Raw genomic sequence first — 25041 nt, forward strand, 5'->3', positions numbered from 1 at the left:
TTTTAAGAAATTGTTTGCTCGCGCGAATGTACAACAGTAGGGCAGTATAATTAAGTAATTAGCTGTTTTTAGGCATTTTTAGTACAAGATTGATTTTTAGTACTGATATGATCAAATTCAACGTTTCTTTTGGAAGAACTCACACTTTCTGTCCATTTTTCCGGCCTTTTTTCAAATGCATTTGCACAAACGAGTGTGGATTATTGAGGTTTTCTATCAAACTTTTGAAAATTCCATTTCAGATTAGAAAAAAAACCAATATTTCATGTTTCTGTGTTCGGTCTAATACACCGAAGATCGTGATTCTGATTATATTTCAACATAATTCTAATAGATCTCATTTTTAATTAACAATAGACCATGGAACACGTTTTGTGATGTTCTAATGGAGCACCTCCATATATTTCTTATCGGTTTATTCTTGATGGAATGTCTCAGGCAATGGTGGATTATCCTTTGATTCGTCTGGAACAGTACAGTGGGACATTTGCTTGCTTATCGTCCGCCGGAGGTTGTGGCATATCACCCGCAGCCATCAAAGGTCACCGAGAGAGCAAACCGACGAAAGAAGACAACATTTTGATAGTCGATCGAAATTCGTTTCTTGTTCCAGAAACAAATGATTGGAGGGTTTTTTTTCCTTCCGTGCCCATTTCGGGCAAGTTATGTTCGTAGAGGGGGGGAATACAAATATTCGAGTATTCTGGAATGAGTATTTAATTGATGTGACGCTGAGCTGAATGTGCTATTTGTGTGTCGAGGTTTGATAATGCTCCGGATTGTTTTAGGTGATTGATGTTTAGAATTCTGTAACTTCCCTTCATCTCACAACGGCATGTTTTCAGGTTGATAGATCTCTTACTACGGAAAGCTTATTGGCACAACATTTACACCAGAGGGATTACATTACACGTGAATGTCATTCACTATCTACCCACGTTTCACGTAAACAGAGCAGCCGTAATCGTAACACGACGTTCAATCGCTGATAGCCTTTATCACTGCTGATATCCATTTACGTAGTCCGCCTACCCGTACGTATATGCTGGGAATGTCCAACCCATCGACGTTAGTCTGGAAAATCATTTAGAGCAGCATCAGTATATAGAATATTACCGATAGATGTCGATTACAAGATGTCAAAAAAGACGTATTTTTTTCTTGGTAAAATTCAATCAAAATCTTCCCCAGAGATTCTCCCCTCTGTCTCCCGGACTCTGTCACCACCTTTTGTAGGCGTATGAGTGCTTCGATTTGTTTTCATCAATAAGCATTCAAGCTTGCTCAGCTATCAGAACCACTTTACCGGCAGTTGGTCAAACGCTGCTTTAACGCTGTGAAGTTTGGACTTATATTAGCCCAGGGGAAATAGTCAATTGAACGGCTATCAAAGAGATAAGGACAGAGCGAATTGCCGCTGCTGGTGAAGGTAAATACGTACCTCCGTCTGAACGTAGGAGCGTAGCCCAAGCACGTGATATTTGCCGCGCACATTAGCAATTGCAGGACCTCCGAGCGTGCCGGTACAATTATCGTTGGAAGATTCCCGCGCGCAGAAGCTTTTCACTGGTAAGCGTGCACCGTACGGTCGCATCAGCTCGTTGCAGCTGTCTACACTGATCAGATCCAGTGGTTGCAGCCTGCTACGACTAACACGACCTGTCGACTCGAGACGCCGTTGGCATACGTGGGAGGATAGCTTGAAGTTCTCCAGCCTGTAGTCTTCCCGGGGCAAACAGATGGGCCGTATGAAGTCGGTTACCTCGCGTACACCTCCATCCGCCAGCCGGATCAGTGCGATGTCTTTCTTCTCGTGCAGAAAGACTGTTTCTATTCCGAACTTTTGCGTGCCGTTAGTACGCTGGGTAATGGGGTTGGTACGGTTGACGTTCGTTTGACGACGGGTTGGCATATCGCCCAACCTTACGCTGGTAACAACCCAGGTCGGATGTGAATTGTGTATACTCGACACAGTTGTGAGGACGTGCTGCCGATCAATCAGGACACCTTTGCTCAGGGTACGCTTGTGGGCAGCATTTGCTTGAGGTTCTCCGTGTTCCAGGACAGCTATCCAGGGAAATCCATCCACGCCGGGAGGAAGAATTCCACACTCATCCTTCAGCAACTCCTCTGGAGTGGAGTCTGTCACAGGTTGATCGACATTAGCTGATTGATGCGCAACACTTGCATTCGCCGGATTGTTGCCCTGCTTCTCCAGATGTTTGTCATTGGTATATTTACGACTCCACGCATACGATGGCATTGGGCTCGACGTTACATTCAGGCCCGACTGCACATCGGTGTCATCTAATGCCGAAATGAGTCGCTCATTCTTTTGCAGCGTGCGAGGATTGAAGCGACTTCGAAAAAATACTGGAAAGCTACTTGTTGCATTGTTGCTGTCATGGTTCACCGTTCGGTCGTCAGTGGAACTGGCTAGAACTGGGTACCAATTTCCAAAAAGAAAAAAGAAAACGACGAAGAAGAAAAGAAACCAAACATGAAACAACCAAGCACTACATTGTTGCGTTCCGGGGCTGTGTTTGTTTGTAAATAGTTTCGTTCCAGCACCACAACACAGTAAACTGACGTTGCATCCGTCCGGGGCACAAATTTAAAAAAAACAACAACTAAATGGCACCAACCATCGACCTTCAATTAATTTGTGTTTTTTTTTTAATTTCTCCCCATACACCAATGTTCAACCAGTTAGTGAACGTTACTAACCTAGCGAAATGTTCAAACACAACAGTACGGTAACGTAGCCCGGTAGTGGCCGTAGTGCCTTCATCGTTTCCTGGCGTTGTTGACGTCGTTCGCCGTATGCGGTATAGCTGGTACTGTGGTCCGCATGGGGCCAACTACTCCAAAACCGGGTGCCCTCTTTCTGTACCACCCGGGTGTTGATAAAGCTGCATTCCGGGACGCGTGATTAGATTCCACGTACAGCTGTCTGCGTGTCGATTCTGACGGCCCTATTGAAGCTGACCACTGTGACCTACAAACTTAATGCATCACATCGATCTAGTGGTAGACTTTCCAGTTTTTTTTTCTTCGTATTGCCATACACCTCGCAACATCCACCACTATTGTCTGTACACCACATCGCCTGACATTTGTGCTACGTAGCATAGATCGACTTGCGATAGAGTGCGTGTGGAGTCCAACAGCTCCAGCAAGATGTTCTTTAGAAGACAACAAAAAAACAACCTCAGATGTTGCTTTTGGACAACACTTTAATTATTGAGCAAATGTTTGAAGGAAGAGGAGATAGAATTTGTTTTTCACGAACTCGAAAGGCGAGAAAAAAAAATATTCCAAAATTCCTAGTCCACATAATTCAGTGTCCACGAAGGCAAAGCACGTAATGCGAGAGTAGTCCGATTCACGTCCCGAATCGTGTAAACTATATCCCCCGATCAGCCGCGTGAACCATGTGAGGTTAGGTACGGCTAAAGATTGAACTCTAATCGGGTGTGCTTTGTGGTCGGGACGTGTGTGCTCCATGCTGAATAATGCCTGCGCCCAGGCATCATGGAATAGGCCCCGCCCGGTGACCTCGTGGTACTCGACTGCTTGATAATAACCGTTCCCGTCAGCACACCAATCCCTTTCACACAGCTAACGCAGTGTCATAACATAACGTGCCCCGCCAGGACTGGACAATTGTAGCACCGAGGAGGTTTTTGTTTTGTCTCCAGCGGCAATAGTACACGCGGCATGTTGCTGCTACAAGTTGTCCAAAAGCCTTTCTGGCTTTGGATAGTTTTGATTGCGTCGGTCACTACCCTACCATCATTACCGCGACCGGAACAGGAACTGGAAATTGATCGTGACTTCACCGTCGCTAAAGGTATTGTGCGTTGCAGTCACTTTTGAAGGACTTTCGCTGCTACGGTTGGTTGACTTGGTTTGTTGGAAGGTATTGATGATGCATGCGTTTCTCATCCTAGCTGCCGTCAGAACGGTGGGGAAATGTTTGGAGACGTCTACGCTGATCTACGTGGAGACGGTGATCGTTGTGAAGGACGACCTGAATCACGTCAATGGAACAATAGAGGTGTGCTAGTAGGTTATGTCCTAGCGTGTACTGCTCAATAGCCTGGGAAGGTTACACTAGAAGGAAAGGGTTTTTCATTCAACACGCTGATGCGCTCGATCGCATCGGAAGTAGTAGCAATCATTCAAGGGCTACTGTAGAGACCTTAAAGCGAGCATTCTACAGTAATTCTTCAACTTATCTAGTTTTTTTACTTCTCTCTCTCTCTCTCTCTCTCTCTCTCTCTCTATTATATCTTCTATTTCCTTCCAACCAACAACTTCATACTAAATCACCTGTGGGCAAATTTTGTTTGTGTTACTCCTCTCCTTGCAGATGTCTTTTGGTGATCCCATACTAATCGATTGCGTGCGCCTTGTGGCCAAAACCGAACACGATCGGTCGTCATTGACTGAGTTTAAGCTTTCCGGTACGAATGTGATCGAAATAAGCGTCGCCGAACGTCAACCTTCACCGTCAAAGGCTCTCGAATACTCGGTGTACGTGTATGCGACGATCGAACGTAACCGGAGGCCGCAGCTAAAACCAACTTCAGCGTCAAACAAATCGGCGATAGATAGTGTAGCTGCTTAGGAGATGATTTATATTTACTGTAATAGTAAAATAAAAACAAGTTTTGTAATACATTCCACCAAGAAAAACTACTTTGTGAAACGTGTTGTTTGGTTTTGTTGAGGATTCTATCGGCGATACCTAATATCTTAAGAACTATGGAACTTTCATGGTTTGTGGTTTTAAAGATATTGCTATTTTTGCTTTATATTATCAATAAAAAAGAACTCGAACGAGTTTAATAAGATTTGTAACGCTTGAAGGTGCTGATAAACATATAACACCTCTAAGCTGCTTAAGTGCTGGTTAAGCGGTAATGGCGGTAACTTTAATGTCGTTTTGTTCTATTTCAATCAAATTGCATTTTGCTTTTGATTTTACCATTTATTTAGCTTCTTTCATGAAATATCACAAGATTTTGGTATTTATTTTTCTCAAAAAATAATTAAAATTATGGGTGGCAAAATTCGCAAAAAACATTCCAAGGTTTTTGGTCCCGAAAGACTAGGGACGGCGAAGATCAAAACCAACAGAATAGAATAATCGGATCGTCAAACGGATCGTCACGAAACCACAACAAAACCGTCACTAGAAAAGCACGAAGTGGGGCACGAAAAGGAAAACCGGCTGAACCCCTGTTTCAAGCACAATTGCTTGTGCAATGGTTTAACACATGCGTGCGGCGCAAAGCGCGGCGAAATCTGTTACAGCCGTGACTTTGACCGCGACTTGAAGCGCACCCGACAGCCAGCTGGTGGCTCTCTTCCGTGCAACCAAACAGAGGGTGGGATGAAGATGAAGAAATTATGAAGTCACACATTATGATTCAACCAGTGTGAGGTGGAAAGTGATGAAGAGCAACAACAACAAAAAGGTGATGTACATTTTCATCACTTGTTTCCTGTGGATTTTGCAATGATTATGAAATGATTTTTTGGCGCATCTTAAGCAATGCGTGGTGTGAGCTGAAATCATACGCACCTCGATGTGGATGGTACGGGGAGTCGTTTTTTTATACTTTTGCGATAGAAGTACATACACTGGAAGGAAATACTTTTCAAACAGTTGAAGAAAAAATATTTTTTTTACAGATTTTAAAAACATAATACAGAATAAACACAAACTGTGGAGATACATCTCCCTGTTTACACTAGTGGCAATAAAAATATGACTTTTTTTTCTAAAGCAGTAAGTAAGTTCGATTATTATTCGAAATATCAATAAAACAAAGTAGTTTACAGTCGCCAATGGTAAAAGGTGTGTTAATACTGTTTCGTTCTTTTTTTATTCAAAAAAAAAAACATTCAAACGTCATACGTAAGACGGAAGACGTATGAAAGCAAAAACACAGCACAGGAAACCTAGAAGTCGCTTCGGTCACCGTCGGTCAAAAAAGGTGAACGAGTAGCTGGTTCGATCTTAGTTCGGGCAAAATGTAAGCCATACATTCCAAAAAAAAAACAAAAAAAAGAAGGCTGCCCACAGCAAAAGATGATTGAAGGCAGGAGGGAAAAAAAGATTGACCCCTAACGTTACACCTAACCGATCACTAACGCCGTACATGACGATGACGCGTCCGAGGGAGGGGAATATTCTCTCCGCTCAAAGCCCTACGAACACCTACGGAACGGTAGGAAATGTTTTCACTTTGCTTATCATCTGCTTACAGGCGGGCTGATCGGGCCTACTCTTAATCAGCTGATTTTAAGTATCGTTGCAATAAATTAGGAAGGAAACGTGCGATCCGGCACAGTACATTGCAACCGCTGGTCGGGAAAAGAGATTTCGCCCGATAGTTTGGCGGTTTAAAGTTGGAACGTGTTTGTGTGTGTGTTTGTGTCTGCCGGTGTGTGTGTGTGTCTGTGCTTCCCAGTGTGTGCAATCGTAGATCAGAATTCCTGTTCGGCAGCAAGAAAGCAAATACCCACCATGGCAACAACGGTGTACAGCGGCTACTCAATAATGCAAAGGTACGTGCAAAGAAGGAGGATTGGTCTATTACCATGCCCGTTTCAAATGTCAGTTTTGTTGGCCCTTCTGGAATAGGATCGAACTCGTTCGCGTTACGTGCTAATAAAAAGGGCTTTTCATTTTTTTCTTTTTGGCTGAGGAACCTTTTCGGTTTTTCTTTCGGTGATCGCGAAGCAGTGGTAAAGAGCGAAAGCAAAACACTGCAAAGTTGGTGGTTACATCGCCTACCGAAATCGTCACGGATTGCGCCAAGCGTTACAGGGGTTTTTTTTGGGGAGGAGGGGGGAGGAGTGGTTAAGCAGAAGAGGGAGAGGGAGGGGGGAGGCGAGCAAAAGCAAAAAACCTCAAAAACAAAATTGCACAACCGAACCACCACAACCTTCCGGCAAGCACTGTAATGCAGAACTAAGAAGAAGAAGCAAACACAAATAATAAATTGTGTGAAAGAGTGAAACAGCGCAAAAACATTGCCCGACTGCTAGAAAAGGTTAGATAGTATGATCAGATGATCACGCCATATAGAAGATGAATGGATATGATTGCATTTGATTCGGGAGTTTTTGTTTTTTTTGTTTTGAAAATTTAAAATCAATTCTTCATAAATAGTTACAAATTATTCTTCCACACGATGTACTACTTTTAAATTAAATATGATTTTTTTTTTTTTAAAGTACATCGTGTTTGACGTCGACAAAAAAAAATTCACACCCATATTGTTTACAAATTCAACCACTCCATTTGGCATGTTTTTATCGAATGGGGGAAAATTGCGTAAGCCAACTGTCGAATGCTTGCAAAGCGGAAAACCAAACAAACCGAACAGAACCTCTCTGTGTTTGTTGTATGATAAGGGACGGATGTGCGCGGTTTTGTTGAATTTCTCTGACAAACTGATCTAAAATCACAAGTCACGGTAGCGTCTCCATGTGTGGACCGACCGCGTCATGTCACGGTGCTTATTAACTATTCAAGTGGTTCCCAGCTGTGTATCCCAGTCCCGGCACCGGATTCTCCCCGATCGGCGTTGCGACGGCTCCCTGGTTGGGTTGAAAAAGGGTGAAAAAAAGGGTCCGGGAAACAGGGGGGGGGGGGGGGGGGGGGAACGGGTATCGAAACCGCAAGCCAAAAAGCAAAAAAAACACACAAAGTAAACCGAATGTTCGCGCACCTAACGCGTGCTTTGGCTTGGGGGGCATCATCTGATGCTTGCGGACCCTGTTTGGTGTGCGTTTGATACACTGAAGGGTTTTTTTTTATTGCGGTCTGCGTGTGCGTCTCGGCTTTTTGTTGTTTGTTGCGAATGTATGGTACTATCGGCCGATAATAACTATACGGAGCAGGCAAACACACTGCACATGAGCATATGGGGTGGTGGAGAACCAAAAAAAAAAATAACACATGCTTTTCAGGGTGTTATCCACTAGGTTGGATGATATTTCGAAAATAACAACGTAAAAAGATGAAATGATATTTTTTTTTTTGGATTTCGGTTTTTAGGAGTGGATAATAACATATTTTTTGCATAGTAAAAATAGTTTAGAAATACAGTGGAACGCCGATTATCCGGGTACCTTTTATCCGGCTGTCCCATTATCCGTGCAGCTCGGAAATGACAGTTCCAAAGGCGAATTGACATATTACCTGCAAACCGGGGATGGCAGAAATAAAAGCCTCAATAGGAAATGATACAATTGCCTAAAGTTCGACTAAATAGAACAGATTTTTTTTGCAAAGTGTAAATAAGAAAATTAACATCTTGCTTTAGAAGAAAAAATTTCACCCATTACACACTAAACACTAATATTTATCAATAAAAAGAGTTGTGCCTATTATCCGTGATATTCGCTTATCCGGCAGGGATAATCGGCGTTCCACTGTATATGAAAAATTCCTTTAAAAAAAACAAAGTTTTCTATTTTTTGCTGTCAGTTGTTAGCTGTCAAAAGCTTCAAGTTGCAAGAATACAACTTATATGCTCTGTTTTGTTTTTTTTTGTATAATTTCATTTGCTTTTTTAAATGATGTGAAAGTGGTTTTGGCTTGTTTTCCCTTTCCCACCACATAAGTGGAAAAATCAATTCTTTCTAGTTGGGAAACGCGCGATCCGGATGAGATTTTGAACCGGTCCGGTCGTGTCAAAACCGTCACCGCTACCACATACACCACCGGGCCATTTTCGTTTCAGTGGTATATTAGCCCGTTTTAAACTATTTTTATCGGATAATAATTACCTTTTACCTAATAGAATATAAAAATAAATACTTATTTCGACAATTTCAGAGGAGGGAGGGGGGAGGGGGTGAAATTAAATTATTATAACAACAAAATTAAGCACGTACAAAACTATTCTAATGATTTTTCCTCTGAAAAAAAAATCTTTATTCGAAATAAATATTTTATATCGCCTGTTTTTTTCTTTTTCCGATTTTTTATTTATCTACCAGCAGCAGTAGATGTCAGCCTGAAATGGATAGCAAAGCAAAGCAGGCGAAGGAAAAACCGAACACAGCAAGCCGACACCGCGTAGTAGGTAATGAGCTGCAAAGCGTGAAACAACAATCGTCCCAGCGACAGCAGGAGCCTTCTTCCCGTGTGCCGGACCGCGCCGAAGCAAACGTAGTGCCGACACAGAAGCAACCAGGAGCCATCGGTGACACTAGCAGCAGCCGGACAGGAGGCACAACCGCAGCAACCAACAGCAACATGAGCGCATCGTTCAACCGTGACCGTCTTGGGCAGTGGCCCACCGGAACCGACGGCGAAATCGCGGGTTCAATCGCTGGCTTCGATCGACTCCGCAATGGAAAGTTCAATAAGGTAGGTTACTGGGCGAAATTGGTGGGCGCGCCTGCGCAGAAGTGAGACAAAACATTGCCGTTCTTCTTCTTTTTTTTTGGTTATTACCCGTGTGTAAACTGTGGCCGTATGCGTGTGTGTGTCTGTGTCGATTTCCTATATGTGTGTGGCGGTCAGTGCTATTTAAAAAAAACAAGAAAAGCAATTCCCCATCTTTCACGCCTTTCCCACCGAATGTTTGTGTTTCCCGCGCCTACCCGCGAAACCGACATTTGCGATTGCATCTGTCGCACAAATCGTGCCGTATCATCGTAGTTTTGTTTGATATCGAATTGATTTGCTTTGTTGCTTTAATGCGGCTTTCTTCTGTATGTATTCCGGTGGGAACTCTTCCCACAGGTGCATCCAAGTGTTGTCCCTTGATGTGCGCCTCCTCTTTGCTCTGGTGGAAAGCCGCATCCAAAAAAAAACCTCAAACACCGCACCGGTGACCTTTCCGCGCAGTTAAAGGTCATAACAATGATCAAACACTTGAGATGAATTGTTTTATCGTCGCCACATATTATGGTCACGATTCGCCCTAAATAGCTTGCAAAAAAAAAACAACAAAACTCCCACCCACCGTTTCCCCCCCCCCCCCCCCCCCCCCTCCGCAAGCCCGTCTTGCCATGTCCGTGCCAATATTTCCATCTGACCTGAAAGTCAGACACGGTCGACGGTCGGCGTAAAGGTGTCCGTACACGCCATTCGAACCATTCGGACGGCCACGGTCTCTCCCACCCTTTGCGCGTTTAAGCGAACGCAAGCGATCGAACGTATCAACCCCGCCAAAGAATCCATCGTCCTTTATTTGTCCGTTCGGTTAAAGGTTCAATTACGGTGTGTATAGGGCGAGACGTTGGTCTCTCGTGTGTGCGTTTTCTAGCTGACGACACAAACCTCCAGACCCGCGTTAGAAGAAGCTACGTATGACGCAAATAGCAGGAAAGATATTACCGCCATTATGCTCCAACGAGGTGCAGCAAAAAAAAAATCAACAACCAACAAGAACTGAGTACTGAGTACTCATCGATTAAATCGCCTTTTAAGCTTTAAGCGTCATCAAAGGTTGAGCGTAATGGTGGAAATACAAGCAGCAGACAGGTCCGTCTCTTATCCTCATGCTGAGTAATGCTTGGGTTTATCAAGCTCCTCAATATCTCACGGTTCCCCTATACTTCCTGGAAGCTTCCAACAACTCCGAAAAGTTGGATTGAAACTTTCCCCCCCGCTCCCCATCTAATGTTCGATACCACTTCCATCACTATTTACACCCCTCTGTCTGGGCTGATGAAATGACTCATATATTAGTATTAGACATAGTTCGCAATCGCGTCCGATGGTGAATCATTGACAAATCCAAAAAAGCTAATACGTCATGCCCTTGGGTTTACTAGAGCAGCACAACACACACACAGCAAGGCGTTAACCGACATACCTACACACACGCTAGGGCGCAGGTGCTGAACAGCTGATCCTACGCATTCCACATCACGTGTATCTAGACGGAATTTTGTGGTGGCACAGCACCGCGGCAATTCGACGCTGGAACTGCCGCGAGGGCCTATCGAACTGGCATTGAACGATCTATTGCTCGGGATTTCACAGTCCCCTGTCGCATACCAGTCGGCGATGTTACGGCAAAATGTGGGGAAGTTTTTTTTTTGGGGGGACTTTCCATACTTTTTGCCCACAACTCTCACAAACCAGTGGACGGTAGTTTTTTAATGATTATCTTCCAACTGAGTATGTTCTAGACCACCACCGCATAGATACTACAGCAACTCACTTTTGGAAATGTTTTTAATCTAATCAATACGATGCTCCTATCATTTCCAACATGTCTGGTGTATTCGCTGTATCTGCTGTGCATCTTCGCTTAGGAACTTAATGCCAAATTGTGACAACTGAATGGGAACAGTGAAGAATTGCTTCAATGTTGCGATTGGATTGTTTTGCTTTTAGATAATTCCCGCGTGTTTGAAGAGTGAGCTCTTGGTTACTTACATTTCTTTCCAAAACTGGTAATTTAGAATCTTTCCTAAATTACTTGCAAATATTGCCGAGTTTGAGTGATGTAATAATCACAATATAAAGAAGAAGAAAAACCTTGAAGTAATTCCCTATAGTCTTTTCAAGAGGAGCTGCAACTCGGCAACAATCTAGTTAAGAAAGGAGTTACATCCCCAAAAACCGGGGGATTTCATTGATTCGTTGAGATTGAAGAAAATTGTCTCAACAATTTAATTGGGAGTGTTTGCCGCAAAGGAGAAGCACATTCTTTCGCATTCCACTCGCAAAATAGCAATCGCACGGCGTACACGTATCTCTCCAAAGATTCGTATGTCAAGGCAGTCGAGGTACCACTCTCAGGTTGTTTGGAGAATTTCTGTTTTGCGTTGTATATTTTAGTCCAACGTTTTAGTGTTTTGCATTTATTGGAGTTGTTGCAAGGAGATAAAGTTACTCTAAAGTTAGTTAAAGTTCGTCTTCAGAGTTTGAAGTTAGACGTAGAGCTTTAAGGATTTTTAACGAAAAATTTCCCCTTTAACGATAATTGAAGAATAAAAATCTTCTGCAATTGGGGAATTAGATTAACGTTAAAACAGTTTTGAGGTTTGCTGATATAAGGGTCTCACCAAAATGAGGATATTACGGCACAATCGAGTCACAACAAGAATGGGGTAAATGAAAAATTGAATGTCTGGATTTCGATGTTCGAGAATGGAGTTGTGTGGTGAACGGTCCTGACCTCGCTTCAATTGCACGGCACGTCTCGTCTAAAGCTCTCCTTTTTTCTTTCACTTCAAATTGCAGGGTTTGTCCTTCAGCATCGAGGAGCGCCAGGTGCTGGGTATTCACGGGCTGATGCCGGCAGTGGTACGCACGGAAGAGGAGCAGGTAAAGCACTCGATGGAGCTGCTAAAGCACTATACCGATCCGCTGAACAAGTACATCTACCTGATGGGTTTGCTGGACCGGAATGAGCGTCTGTTCTATCGCGTGCTTGCATCGAACATTGGCGATATGATGCCGCTCGTCTACACGCCGACGGTCGGGCTGGCCTGTCAGAAGTACAGCCTGATCTACCAGCAGCCGAAGGGCATGTACATCACGATCAACGACAAGGGTCACGTGTACGAGGTGCTGAAGAACTGGCCGGAAAGTGATGTGCGTGCGATCGTGGTAACGGACGGTGAGCGGATCCTTGGATTGGGCGATCTCGGTGCGAACGGTATGGGCATACCGGTCGGTAAGCTCGCGCTGTACACCGCACTCGCCGGCATCAAGCCGAGCCAGTGCCTGCCGGTGACGCTGGACGTCGGTACCAACACGCAGAGCATCTTGGACGATCCGCTGTACGTCGGGTTGCGGCATCGGCGCGTAACCGGTCCCGCGTACGACGAGTTTGTGCAGGAATTCATGGAGGCAGCGGTCCGCCGGTTCGGTCGCAACTGTCTGATCCAGTTTGAGGACTTTGCCAACTCGAACGCGTTCCGGTTTCTCGACCAGTACCGGCACGATTACTGTACGTTCAATGACGACATTCAGGGTACGGCATCGGTTGCCGTTGCTGGGCTGTTCGCTTCGTTGCGCATCACCCGTACGAAGCTGGCAGAAAATCGGGTCCTCTTTCAGGGTGCCGGCGAAGCAGCGCTCGGCATTGCGGAACTGTGCGTGATGGCGATGAAGCGGGACGGGCTGAGCGAGGAGGAAGCGCGCCAACGCATCTGGCTCGTCGACAGCAAGGGGCTGATAGTGAAGGATCGACCGGCCGGTGGTATCAGTGGCCACAAGCATCATTTTGCGCACGAACATACACCGGTCGATACGCTGGTGGAAGCGGTCCGCGTACTGAAACCGACCATCCTGATCGGGGCGGCCGCCATTGCCGGTGCGTTTACGCCGGAAGTGTTGCGTACGATGGCGACGAACAACGAGCGGCCGGTCATCTTTGCCCTGTCGAACCCAACGAGCAAGGCGGAATGTACAGCGGAACAGGCGTACGAATATACGGACGGGCGGGCCGTGTTTGCGTCCGGGTCACCGTTCGCACCGGTGACGTTCGGTGATCGGACGTTCTACCCGGGCCAGGGCAACAATTCGTACATTTTCCCGGGCGTTGCACTTGGGGTGCTGTGTGCCGGTGCGTCCACCATACCGGAGGAAATTTTCCTACTGTCCGCCCAACGGTTGGCAGAAATTGTTACCGACGATGATCTGGAGCGGGGCAGCCTGTACCCACCGTTGGAAAACATCCAGGACTGTTCGATCAAAATTGCCACCCACATCATGGAGTACGCGTACGCGGAAGGGTTGGCCTGCACGAAACCGGAACCGGACGATAAGGAAGCGTTCGTGCGCACGCAGATGTACGACGCAAGCTACAAATCCGCCGTCCCGTCGGTGTACGCCTGGCCGAAGCTGTAAACAAGAAGAAAAAAAGAAACATCCCTCAAACGGGCTCAAATTAATGTATGGTTTCGCTACAACCCCCTCCTTCCCTTCCCCCCCCCCCCCCCCCCTCCCTCTTATGCTACGTTTGTAAAGATTTCCGTTCTTTTGTGGTGTTATTTGTTTTGTTATTTGTGGCGGTGTTAGGTCGTGTTTACGTTAGACGAAACTATTATTAATGTTTGTTAAACTTATTTTAATTGTTTTTCTTTTTTAAATGTGTTTGTGGTCTTTTTTTCTCCCTTTCCTTTTTTGTTTCTTTGTTGTTGTTTTTTTTTAAAACCCGTAAGCTTTATTTTTCACACTGAACATTAAAGCATTACGTGTGTGTGACTTCAAGGTGAAGAAGGAAAAAAACACACACACGAAGAAAGAGACACTCCTGGTAGTTAATAAAACTGTTAACTCAATACTAAATTAAGCACTATTGAATGTGGTGTTAAGCGGATAAAAAGGTTAAACACGTCTACAGCATCCTTACTTTGCGGGCCTATTTTACTCGTACGTTTTCTCGATGGAAAGTGTGCGCTTGTTATTGTTCTCGTGCACAATGCAACCAACAACAAAAACAAAAATACATAGCAAGATTAAACTAAAACAAGAACATAAAAAGAAAACAACACTATCCTGCAAGCCGGCCGGCCAACACCCTCTATATACATATACAAAACTATATCTCTCGTAAATGTTTATCGAAGTGAAAGTGATAATAAAATGTGTAAATTATATGGCTAAGAATGTTTTGTTCTGTCCCTTTTTCATTCCCCCTTGGTCCCTTTGATGGTTCTGTTCGGTTTTGCGTTCAAATGTCTTTGCATGCCTTCGTTCTTGTACCGTAAGTCGGCGATTACATCCGGCACAGTTTGTGCTGTGCGTTCATTAATTATGTTTGATCTAGGCGAACTTGAACATGAAGGTGTTTTTGAAGGTGAACGGTTCTGTCCGTGGGGGTATGGAATAGGAATCACATTCCATGTTTCGACTATAGGGAAAAAACCGAGTTTACGAGTAGGATTTAATCGAACAGACCAAAACCAGACGGTATTTGTTATCGGCTTATTGAGTATAATGGGTGTTTGTGTGTGTGTTTTTTTTTTTTAAAAGGTAATGGTTATTTTTGGCTTCTCAATATTGTATAGATGAAGGTGAGGTTTGGAATGTAAACAGCGAATAAAAATAATTATACTATTTTTTTTTTAGTTTCGTTTCTTCTCTGTTTTTAGTGAGGATTGTATTTATTCATATTATTCATCACGTAGAAGTAAGAAATACTATTTTAAAAGTAAAGGAAACCTGTTAATGTACGTTAAAATTGTGTTTTGTTTGGTTTTACGTTGCGTGTTGTAAATCACCGCTCAACATTCTTTACAAACGATTTGCTCACTTATGTTTTGATACCGAAATAAAAAAAAAGCATCAAAAGCAGTGGTTTTTGACTGCATTGAAAGTAAAATCCCATTGCAAATTGTTTAAACATTAATGGAATACCCGATAGAAGGGTTGGAGAAAAAAGAAATCGTAAAGCGTCTTATAATTTTTGCTGTATCGAGCGTGTTTCGATCAGGCGAAAAAAATAGATAATGTGATAAAACGGAAAAATATTACACAAAACCGTAGTTTTTAAGTTCTCTACAACTTTGTAGAACACCACTTTTGGTTATCTCCTCAACTTTTTCTTCTAACTTAAAAAAACTCAACGAGAAAACCGTTTGTTCACAAGCTTTTTAACAGAAGGTAAATTCTCACAATTGTAAAATGGTTATGAAATAAAATATAGCAACGTTTCTGAGAAAATTTCACATCAGTGGGGTTTGGTTTGTGTTACTTAACAATTCATTATTTATTGTTTTCTTTTATGCATGCGTGAAAAATGTCAGCTGTGGGTAAGTAAGATGAAAAGTGAATTATCATAAAATGATCGACCGGTAAAAACATTGAGAAATTATTTTTAATATGTTTGAAATTTATGTTTAATAAATATAGTTTCTGAATATTTGTGCTTTATTCTCTAACTTTGTTATTTATTTACATAAAACATAAAGGATCATTCATCTATTACGCACGATCCCTTCAACGATCCCCTGAAATAATTCATTAAATTGCTCCTGCGTTTTCTTTCGCAAATGTCCTCGTGATGCTGGTGTTGCAGAATCATTTTTCGATCCGAAACCGCTGACGGCTTAAAAATCAAAAATGATTTCTCGACACCAAGAGAGCATCCACCGAAGAAGGTATACTACTCGGATGGAGGGGAAATAATCCGCATGAAAGAGAGTATAATCCGCCACATGCGGAAGAGAGATCGCTAAATGAGGCACTAAGCTGGGGAAATGGGAGTGATAACACCTTTTACCTGCTTTGAAGGAAGCTCTCTTAGTGTTGAGAAACTACCGATCACCCATACTACTTCATACCGGCTAGTAGGAGCATCCATGGTAGAAGGTAACCTATTCGGATGGAGGGGAAATAATCCGCATGAAAGAGAGTATAATCCGCCACATGCGGAAGAGAGATCGCTAAATGAGGCACTAAGCTGGGGAAATGGTAGTGATAACACCTCTATATCCTTTGTAGGATGCTCTCTTTTTGTTTTAAACGCCAAAACCGCTCGTTTTCTGCGACAAAATCCTGAGAGAACTGGCAAAATTAAACATCCGAAATAACAAGAGAGCATCCACGGAAGAAGGTAACCCATTCGAATGGAGGGGAAATAATCCGCATGAAAAAGAGAATGATCCGCCACATGCGGAAGAGAGATCGCTAAATGAGGCACTAAGCTGGGGAAATGGGAGTGATAACACCTTTTACCTGCATTGAAGGATGCTCTCTTAGTGTTGAGAAACTACCGATCACCCATACTACTTCATACCGGCTAGTAGGAGCATCCATGGTAGAAGGTAATCCATTCAGATGGAGGGGAAATAATCCGCATGAAAAAGAGAATAATCCGCCACATGCGGAAGAGAGATCGCTAAATGAGGCACTAAGCTGGGGAAATGGGAGTGATAACACCTCTACATCCTTTGATGCTCTCTTAGTGTTGAGAAACTACCGATCACCCATACTACTTCATCCCGGCTAGAAGGAGCATCCATGGTAGAAGGTAACCTATTCGGATGGAGGGGAAATAATCCGAATGAAAGAGAGTATAATCCGCCACATGCGGAAGAGAGATCGCTAAATGAGGCACTAAGCTGGGGAAATGGTAGTGATAACACCTCTACATCCTTTGTAGGATGCTCTCTTTTTGTTTTAAACGCCAAAACCGCTCGTTTTCTGCGACAAAATCCTGAGAGAACTGAAAAAATTAAACATCCGAAATAACAAGAGAGCATCCACGGAAGAAGGTAACCTACTCGGATGGAGGGGAAATAATCCGCATGAAAGAGAGTATAATCCGCCACATGCGGAAGAGAGATCGCTAAATGAGGCACTAAGCTGGGGAAATGGTAGTGATAACACCTTTTACCTGCTTTGAAGGAAGCTCTCTTAGTGTTGAGAAACTACCGATCACCCATACTACTTCATACCGGCTAGTAGGAGCATCCATGGTAGAAGGTAACCCATTCGGATGGAGGGGAAATAATCCGCATGAAAGAGAGTATAATCCGCCACATGCGGAAGAGAGATCGCTAAATGAGGCACTAAGCTGGGGAAATGGTAGTGATAACACCTCTACATCCTTTGTAGGATGCTCTCTTTTTGTTTTAAACGCCAAAACCGCTCGTTTTCTGCGACAAAATCCTGAGAGAACTGAAAAAATTAAACATCCGAAATAACAAGAGAGCATCCACGGAAGAAGGTAACCTACTCGGATGGAGGGGAAATAATTCGCATGAAAGAGAGTATAATCCGCCACATGCGGAAGAGAGATCGCTAAATGCGGCACTAAGCTGGGGAAATGGGAGTGATAACACCTTTTACCTGCTTTGAAGGAAGCTCTCTTAGTGTTGAGAAACTACCGATCACCCATACTACTCCATCCCGGCTAGAAGGAGCATCCATGGAAGAAGGTAACCCATTCGGCTGGAGGGGAAATAATCCGCATGAAAGAGAAAATAATCCGCCACATGCGGAAGAGAGATCGCTAAATGAGGCACTAAGCTGGGGAAATGGTAGTGATACACCTCTACCTCCTTTGATGCTCTCTGGTGTTGCAGAATCATTTTTCGATCCGAAAACGCTGACAGCTTAAAAATCAAAAAAGATTTCTCGACACCAAGAGAGCATCCACGGAAGAAGGTAACCCATTCGAATGGAGGGGAAATAATCCGCATGAAAGAGAGTATAATCCGCCACATGCGGAAGAGAGACCGCTAAGCGAAGCACTAAGCTGGGGAAATGGGAGTGATAACACCTTTTACGTGCTTTGAAGGAAGCTCTCTTAGTGTTGAGAAACTACCGATCACCCATACTACTTCATCCCGGCTAGAAGGAGCATCCATGGTAGAAGGTAACCTATTCGAATGGAGGGGAAATAATCCGCATGAAAGAAAGAATAACCGCCACCTGCGGGAGAGAGATCGCTAAATGAGGCACTAAGCTGGGGAAATGGTAGTGATAACACCTCTACCTCCTTTGATGCTCTCTTGGTGTTGCAGAATCATTTTTCGTTATTTTAAACCGTCGCAGAAAGTGGCCGGTTTTAACGGTTGAAATAACAAGAAAGAGATAATTTAAAAATCCGGGAAAGGAATCGTTGTATGAAGTTCTAAGCTTTACATTCAATAAAACATATTTATGAACAGCTTGTGTAAACCATCAGCATCTGTTAATATCTTAGAAATATAGTAAATCTATGAAAAAAACCCCGAAATTGATCATTACTTAGTTCCGTACCAACTAAATTAATGTTTTGTTTTATTAGCAATATAAATCTACAATTCTAAAGTGTGGTTGTTCGCAAAAACGACGTACACTGGTTAATTTGTTAATTGAAAGCCATCTGCGATCCTTCTTTGAAGTTGACCCTTTTCGACACATCCATATTACTAGCGCTACAATCAATCGCAATCATAAATAGCTTATCTCACAGCAGGTGGAATGATGTGTTAATTATATTATTGTCATCGATATAATACTGTTACGATCGACATCTTTGTGACATCGTTTGGTCATGGCTTTACAGGTCTATGGCCTGATGTAGATAACATAATAACTTATAGATTTGCTCGGAACTGTTCCACAACTTTTAAGGCGTTTAGTAGTTCCCTAGCGGTTGGGCGGATGTTATCGAATTGTTCGGTACAAACGTAAAATATCTCAAACAACAATTCATACTCTTCCCCCAACGGTGCCATGCTTGGAAGTAGTGGTCTAGTACCAAGAGCCGCATAGTTCAGACAGTCAGGTTTCTCCGCAGGTCTCGGTTCCGTTTGTGTAGCCTTCGCAACTTTTCCGGCAGTCGATGTCGATTGTCCCTTTTTCTTATCGAGAGCCTTTATTATGGATTGAATGTCTCTGTTTTCCTGTGTACGCGAAGATGTTGACGGCTCTTCATTTGTTCGTTGCAGAAGATTCTCTTTCTGTTGCATCACTGTAGACTTCGGTTGGGGGCAATATGGTGCAGTTGACTTGCGTGCTACTGATCGCGGTTTGTTTCTTGGGTTTTGCGCTCTGTACAAAGCAGCCCGTTCTTTGTTATAGAAGTCGACCGTTTTCAGCAACTCCTCCGTTTCTAGTATGCCGGTGTCCTTGATGCCCGGAAACGTGTGAGGCGGCATGCAGGCTAACATTTCATACACCACCATTCCGAGCGAAAATATATCCACCTTGCAATTCAAGACTGTGCTAGTACTTAAAGCTTCCGGTGCAGTCCATAGACCAATCCCGATGTTTCGTGCTTCGTCTGTATTGAAGCCACGCTCGTAATTACCGCTGGAGTTTAGTACTTTGGACTTGGCGCCATATCCAGATAGCTTGATCATTTGAAAATCATTATCCATTATGATGTGGAAAGATTTCAAATCGCCATGAATCAGATGAAGGTTTTCGTGTATGTGCTGAAGTGTTTCCAGCACAGCAACGACAACTTTCATCGCTTTTGCAGGTTCCAGTGGCCCTTGTTGGTTCCGATATCGCTCCGACAACACGTCTGCCAGCGTGCGGGGCAAATATTCCTGCAGCATTCGTAAACGGCATAGTTCGCTCATCAGCAAATTTGGCGGAAATAAGTTTAAGCGCGTCAACTCCCTAAAATAGGAAAAATAATTTTAAGCATTTTCGGCAACGTAGATTCATGTAATATTTAGAACAAAAACGTCTCCTTTCTTTTCTTTTCTTTTTTAATTATTCACTGCACTACTTACCGTATAAGATCGGCTTCTTCGTCCACCATTCGGTTGAGGGCCCGGTGGTGATCAACGCGTTTACACAAATTTTTCAACTCCCATGGGGATCTAGCAGTTGTCGACGTAGGACGATTAATTGTGCACAGGAAAATCTGTGCTTTCCAGCCCAGCGCCGATCGTAATTTTGAGTCGTGCATCTCCATGGTTGCGATATCCGTGCAATTGATTGGATTCACAACATTCGATTGCCCGGCCATCTTTCTTCGTCTTGGTCGCTGTAATACAGTTGAAACACACATTACTGATGATGTAATTTTAGATAATCATAGATATTTGGAGTTAATTATAAAGAATGGTCCGATAGTACAGTGGTGCACGCGGTAGCAACAGGTGCAAAGCCTTTCCGAAGCCGGCTTCCCATACGATGGGCTAACAATCAACCCATGGCGGAACCACATAAAGAAAACCGAAAATTGAATGTGCAATACCTTTTAAGAGAATCTAATAATGGGAAGATAACACAAACCAAGGGAAATAGTTAATTTCTTACCACCACACTATGTACACAAAACACGACTTGTTACTGCTTTAGGGATTCGAGTGCAAATGGAAGACAGACTAGAGTGCAAATGGAAACTGATTTCAACGAAAACGGGCTGCTGAGATGAAAATTTAACCGTTCCCAGCAATCAATTTTCCATATAAATCTTGTCAGATTTTGCCAAGATTGCTGAAAGGTTGAGAAATGTCAAGCCGCAACAAATCTAAATACCTTGGTATTGTGTTGGCTCAACGCAGTATTGTATTTGCACGTTGAAGATCCTTCTTTGAGCGTCCAAAATCACATAAAATGGATAATTCACACTCTATTTTAAAGTGAGTTGAGAGGACGCAACAAGCCAAAGCAACATGCTTTCTCGCTTTGGCAGGTTTGATTGGTTTGATTGATGATAAGACAGAACAAGAAGGTATGTTGATTTTGCTACCCGTGCAATAGATGAAGTTGGACTGAACGTCAAACATGAAATATTTCACCATGTGTATAATATTTTCTTAAATATTTTCTGTGCATTAAAGATAGTTTTAATGCGATGCGTAATTTATTAAATTATCTCAGACTGTCATCTATTGCTGGCAGTGCAAACAGGTGATTTCATGCAAGATATGTGCCTTTAAAATCATAACTCGTACATTATGTGTGATGGTAAATAAATATAGAACATGCAGTACCTCACTGTAAGCATCTTGGTTGAATGAAATATTTCATCACCACTTCAAGTGAAGCATAATTATAATGCACTCTTTATTTCGACAAATTTCTTTTGTATATTATTATTTACATTTATCTGAAATCATCGGAAGATAAATAATTATATTCAAATTAAATTTGTAGAAAAAGGGATTGCATCATCCATTTTATGTGATTTTGGACGCTCAAAGAAGGATCTTCAACGTGCAAATACAATGCTGAGGTGAGCCAACACAATACCAAGGTATTTAGATTTGTTGCGGCTTGACATTTCTCACCCTTCACGCAGTGTTGTATAAATCTTGCAAGATGCGTAAGGAAACTTGATTGCTGGGAACGGTTAAATTTTCATCTCAGCAGCCCGTTTTCGTTGAAATCAGTTTCCATTTGCACTCTAGTCTGTCTTCCATTTGCACTCGAATCCCTAAAGCAGTAACAAGTCGTGTTTTGTGTACATAGTGTGGTGGTAAGAAATTAACTATTTCCCTTGGTTTGTGTTATCTTCCCATTATTAGATTCTCTTAAAAGGTATTGCACATTCAATTTTCGGTTTTCTTTATGTGGTTCCGCCATGGGTTGATTGTTAGCCCATCGTATGGGAAGCCGGCTTCGGAAAGGCTTTGCACCTGTTGCTACCGCGTGCACCACTGTACTATCGGACCATTCTTTATAATTAACTCCAAATATCTATGATTATCTAAAATTACATCATCAGTAATGTGTGTTTCAACTGTATTACAGCGACCAAGACGAAGAAAGATGGCCGGGCAATCGAATGTTGTGAATCCAATCAATTGCACGGATATCGCAACCATGGAGATGCACGACTCAAAATTACGATCGGCGCTGGGCTGGAAAGCACAGATTTTCCTGTGCACAATTAATCGTCCTACGTCGACAACTGCTAGATCCCCATGGGAGTTGAAAAATTTGTGTAAACGCGTTGATCACCACCGGGCCCTCAACCGAATGGTGGACGAAGAAGCCGATCTTATACGGTAAGTAGTGCAGTGAATAATTAAAAAAGAAAAGAAAAGAAAGGAGACGTTTTTGTTCTAAATATTACATGAATCTACGTTGCCGAAAATGCTTAAAATTATTTTTCCTATTTTAGGGAGTTGACGCGCTTAAACTTATTTCCGCCAAATTTGCTGATGAGCGAACTATGCCGTTTACGAATGCTGCAGGAATATTTGCCCCGCACGCTGGCAGACGTGTTGTCGGAGCGATATCGGAACCAACAAGGGCCACTGGAACCTGCAAAAGCGATGAAAGTTGTCGTTGCTGTGCTGGAAACACTTCAGCACATACACGAAAACCTTCATCTGATTCATGGCGATTTGAAATCTTTCCACATCATAATGGATAATGATTTTCAAATGATCAAGCTATCTGGATATGGCGCCAAGTCCAAAGTACTAAACTCCAGCGGTAATTACGAGCGTGGCTTCAATACAGACGAAGCACGAAACATCGGGATTGGTCTATGGACTGCACCGGAAGCTTTAAGTACTAGCACAGTCTTGAATTGCAAGGTGGATATATTTTCGCTCGGAATGGTGGTGTATGAAATGTTAGCCTGCATGCCGCCTCACACGTTTCCGGGCATCAAGGACACCGGCATACTAGAAACGGAGGAGTTGCTGAAAACGGTCGACTTCTATAACAAAGAACGGGCTGCTTTGTACAGAGCGCAAAACCCAAGAAACAAACCGCGATCAGTAGCACGCAAGTCAACTGCACCATATTGCCCCCAACCGAAGTCTACAGTGATGCAACAGAAAGAGAATCTTCTGCAACGAACAAATGAAGAGCCGTCAACATCTTCGCGTACACAGGAAAACAGAGACATTCAATCCATAATAAAGGCTCTCGATAAGAAAAAGGGACAATCGACATCGACTGCCGGAAAAGTTGCGAAGGCTACACAAACGGAACCGAGACCTGCGGAGAAACCTGACTGTCTGAACTATGCGGCTCTTGGTACTAGACCACTACTTCCAAGCATGGCACCGTTGGGGGAAGAGTATGAATTGTTGTTTGAGATATTTTATGTTTGTACCGAACAATTCGATAACATCCGCCCAACCGCTAGGGAACTATTAAACGCCTTAAAAGTTGTGGAACAGTTCCGAAATCTATAAGTTATTATGTTATCTACATCAGGCCATAGACCTGTAAAGCCATGACCAAACGATGTCACAAAGATGTCGATCGTAACAGTATTATATCGATGACAATAATATAATTAACACATCATTCCACCTGCTGTGAGATAAGCTATTTATGATTGCGATTGATTGTAGCGTTAGTAATATGGATGTGTCGAAAAGGGTCAACTTCAAAGAAGGATCGCAGATGGCTTTCAATTAACAAATTAACCAGTGTACGTCGTTTTTGCGAACAACCAAACATGAGAATTGTAGATTTATATTGCTAATAAAACAAAACATTAATTTAGTTGGTACGGAACTAAGTAATGATCAATTTCGGGGTTTTTTTCATAGATTTACTATATTTCTAAGATATTAACAGATGCTGATGGTTTACACAAGCTGTTCATAAATATGTTTTATTGAATGTAAAGCTTAGAACTTCATACAACGATTCCTTTCCCGGATTTTTAAATTATCTCTCTCATGTTATTTCAACCGTTAAAACCGGTCACTTTCTGCGACGGTTTAAAATAACGAAAAATGATTCTGCAACACCAAGAGAGCATCAAAGGAGGTAGAGGTGTTATCACTCCCATTTCCCCAGCTTAGTGCCTCATTTAGCGATCTCTCTTCCGCATGTGGCGGATTATTCTCTTTTTCATGCGGATTATTTCCCCTCCATCTGAATGGATTACCTTCTATCATGGATGCTCCTACTAGCCGGTATGAAGTAGTATGGGTGATCGGTAGTTTCTCAACACTAAGAGAGCATCCTTCAATGCAGGTAAAAGGTGTTATCACTCCCATTTCCCCAGCTTAGTGCCTCATTTAGCGATCTCTCTTCCGCATGTGGCGGATTATTCTCTTTTTCATGCGGATTATTTCCCCTCCATTCGAATGGGTTACCTTCTACCATGGATGCTCCTACTAGCCGGTATGAAGTAGTATGGGTGATCGGTAGTTTCTCAACACTAAGAGAGCATCCTTCAATGCAGGTAAAAGGTGTTATCACTCCCATTTCCCCAGCTTAGTGCCTCATTTAGCGATCTCTCTTCCGCATGTGGCGGATTATTCTCTTTTTCATGCGGATTATTTCCCCTCCATCTGAATGGATTACCTTCTATCATGGATGCTCCTACTAGCCGGTATGAAGTAGTATGGGTGATCGGTAGTTTCTCAACACTAAGAGAGCATCCTTCAATGCAGGTAAAAGGTGTTATCACTCCCATTTCCCCAGCTTAGTGCCTCATTTAGCGATCTCTCTTCCGCATGTGGCGGATTATTCTCTTTTTCATGCGGATTATTTCCCCTCCATTCGAATGGGTTACCTTCTACCATGGATGCTCTCTTGTTATTTCGGATGTTTAATTTTGCCAGTTCTCTCAGGATTTTGTCGCAGAAAACGAGCGGTTTTGGCGTTTAAAACAAAAAGAGAGCATCCTACAAAGGATGTAGAGGTGTTATCACTCCCAT

At 43.0% G+C, this 25041-nt stretch overlaps 5 protein-coding genes across 6 annotated transcripts; 3 read left to right on the top strand and 2 right to left on the bottom strand.

Annotated features, from left to right (window-relative positions):
* Nucleotides 1–370: 370 nt before the first annotated feature.
* On the bottom strand, nucleotides 371–3289 carry LOC125771200 (phenoloxidase-activating enzyme-like). The gene is made up of 3 exons (XM_049441599.1): nucleotides 2728–3289; nucleotides 1442–2442; nucleotides 371–1074 (listed from the first exon to the last, which is right to left on the bottom strand). Exons 1-3 carry the CDS (start codon nucleotides 2789–2791, stop codon nucleotides 979–981), a joined length of 1161 nt encoding a protein of 386 aa, XP_049297556.1. The 5' UTR covers nucleotides 2792–3289; the 3' UTR covers nucleotides 371–978.
* A 143-nt stretch (nucleotides 3290–3432) lies between these two features.
* On the top strand, nucleotides 3433–4704 carry LOC125771209 (uncharacterized). Its single transcript, XM_049441610.1, has 3 exons — nucleotides 3433–3853; nucleotides 3954–4060; nucleotides 4376–4704. The coding sequence occupies exons 1-3, from the start codon at nucleotides 3721–3723 to the stop codon at nucleotides 4631–4633; spliced, it is 498 nt and encodes a 165-aa protein (XP_049297567.1). The 5' UTR covers nucleotides 3433–3720; the 3' UTR covers nucleotides 4634–4704.
* Nucleotides 4705–6326: 1622 nt separating this feature from the next.
* On the top strand, nucleotides 6327–14611 carry LOC125771174 (NADP-dependent malic enzyme). 2 transcript variants are annotated; one of them, XM_049441567.1, is made up of 3 exons: nucleotides 6327–6582; nucleotides 9031–9400; nucleotides 12236–14611. In XM_049441567.1, exons 1-3 carry the CDS (start codon nucleotides 6542–6544, stop codon nucleotides 13847–13849), a joined length of 2025 nt encoding a protein of 674 aa, XP_049297524.1. In that variant the 5' UTR covers nucleotides 6327–6541; the 3' UTR covers nucleotides 13850–14611. The 2 variants fall into 2 exon arrangements, with proteins under 2 accessions (XP_049297524.1, XP_049297533.1); XM_049441576.1 differs by having other exon boundaries at nucleotides 9034–9400.
* Nucleotides 14612–19073: 4462 nt separating this feature from the next.
* On the bottom strand, nucleotides 19074–20366 carry LOC125761900 (lymphokine-activated killer T-cell-originated protein kinase-like). Its single transcript, XM_049423472.1, has 3 exons — nucleotides 20182–20366; nucleotides 19197–20065; nucleotides 19074–19084 (listed from the first exon to the last, which is right to left on the bottom strand). The coding sequence occupies exons 1-3, from the start codon at nucleotides 20364–20366 to the stop codon at nucleotides 19074–19076; spliced, it is 1065 nt and encodes a 354-aa protein (XP_049279429.1).
* A 1859-nt stretch (nucleotides 20367–22225) lies between these two features.
* On the top strand, nucleotides 22226–23518 carry LOC125762291 (lymphokine-activated killer T-cell-originated protein kinase-like). The gene is made up of 3 exons (XM_049424214.1): nucleotides 22226–22410; nucleotides 22527–23395; nucleotides 23508–23518. The coding sequence occupies exons 1-3, from the start codon at nucleotides 22226–22228 to the stop codon at nucleotides 23516–23518; spliced, it is 1065 nt and encodes a 354-aa protein (XP_049280171.1).
* The last annotated feature ends 1523 nt before the right edge of the window (nucleotides 23519–25041 follow it).

Source organism: Anopheles funestus, chromosome X, assembly GCF_943734845.2.
Source record: "Anopheles funestus chromosome X, idAnoFuneDA-416_04, whole genome shotgun sequence".
NCBI classification, from domain to species: Eukaryota; Metazoa; Arthropoda; class Insecta; order Diptera; family Culicidae; genus Anopheles; species Anopheles funestus.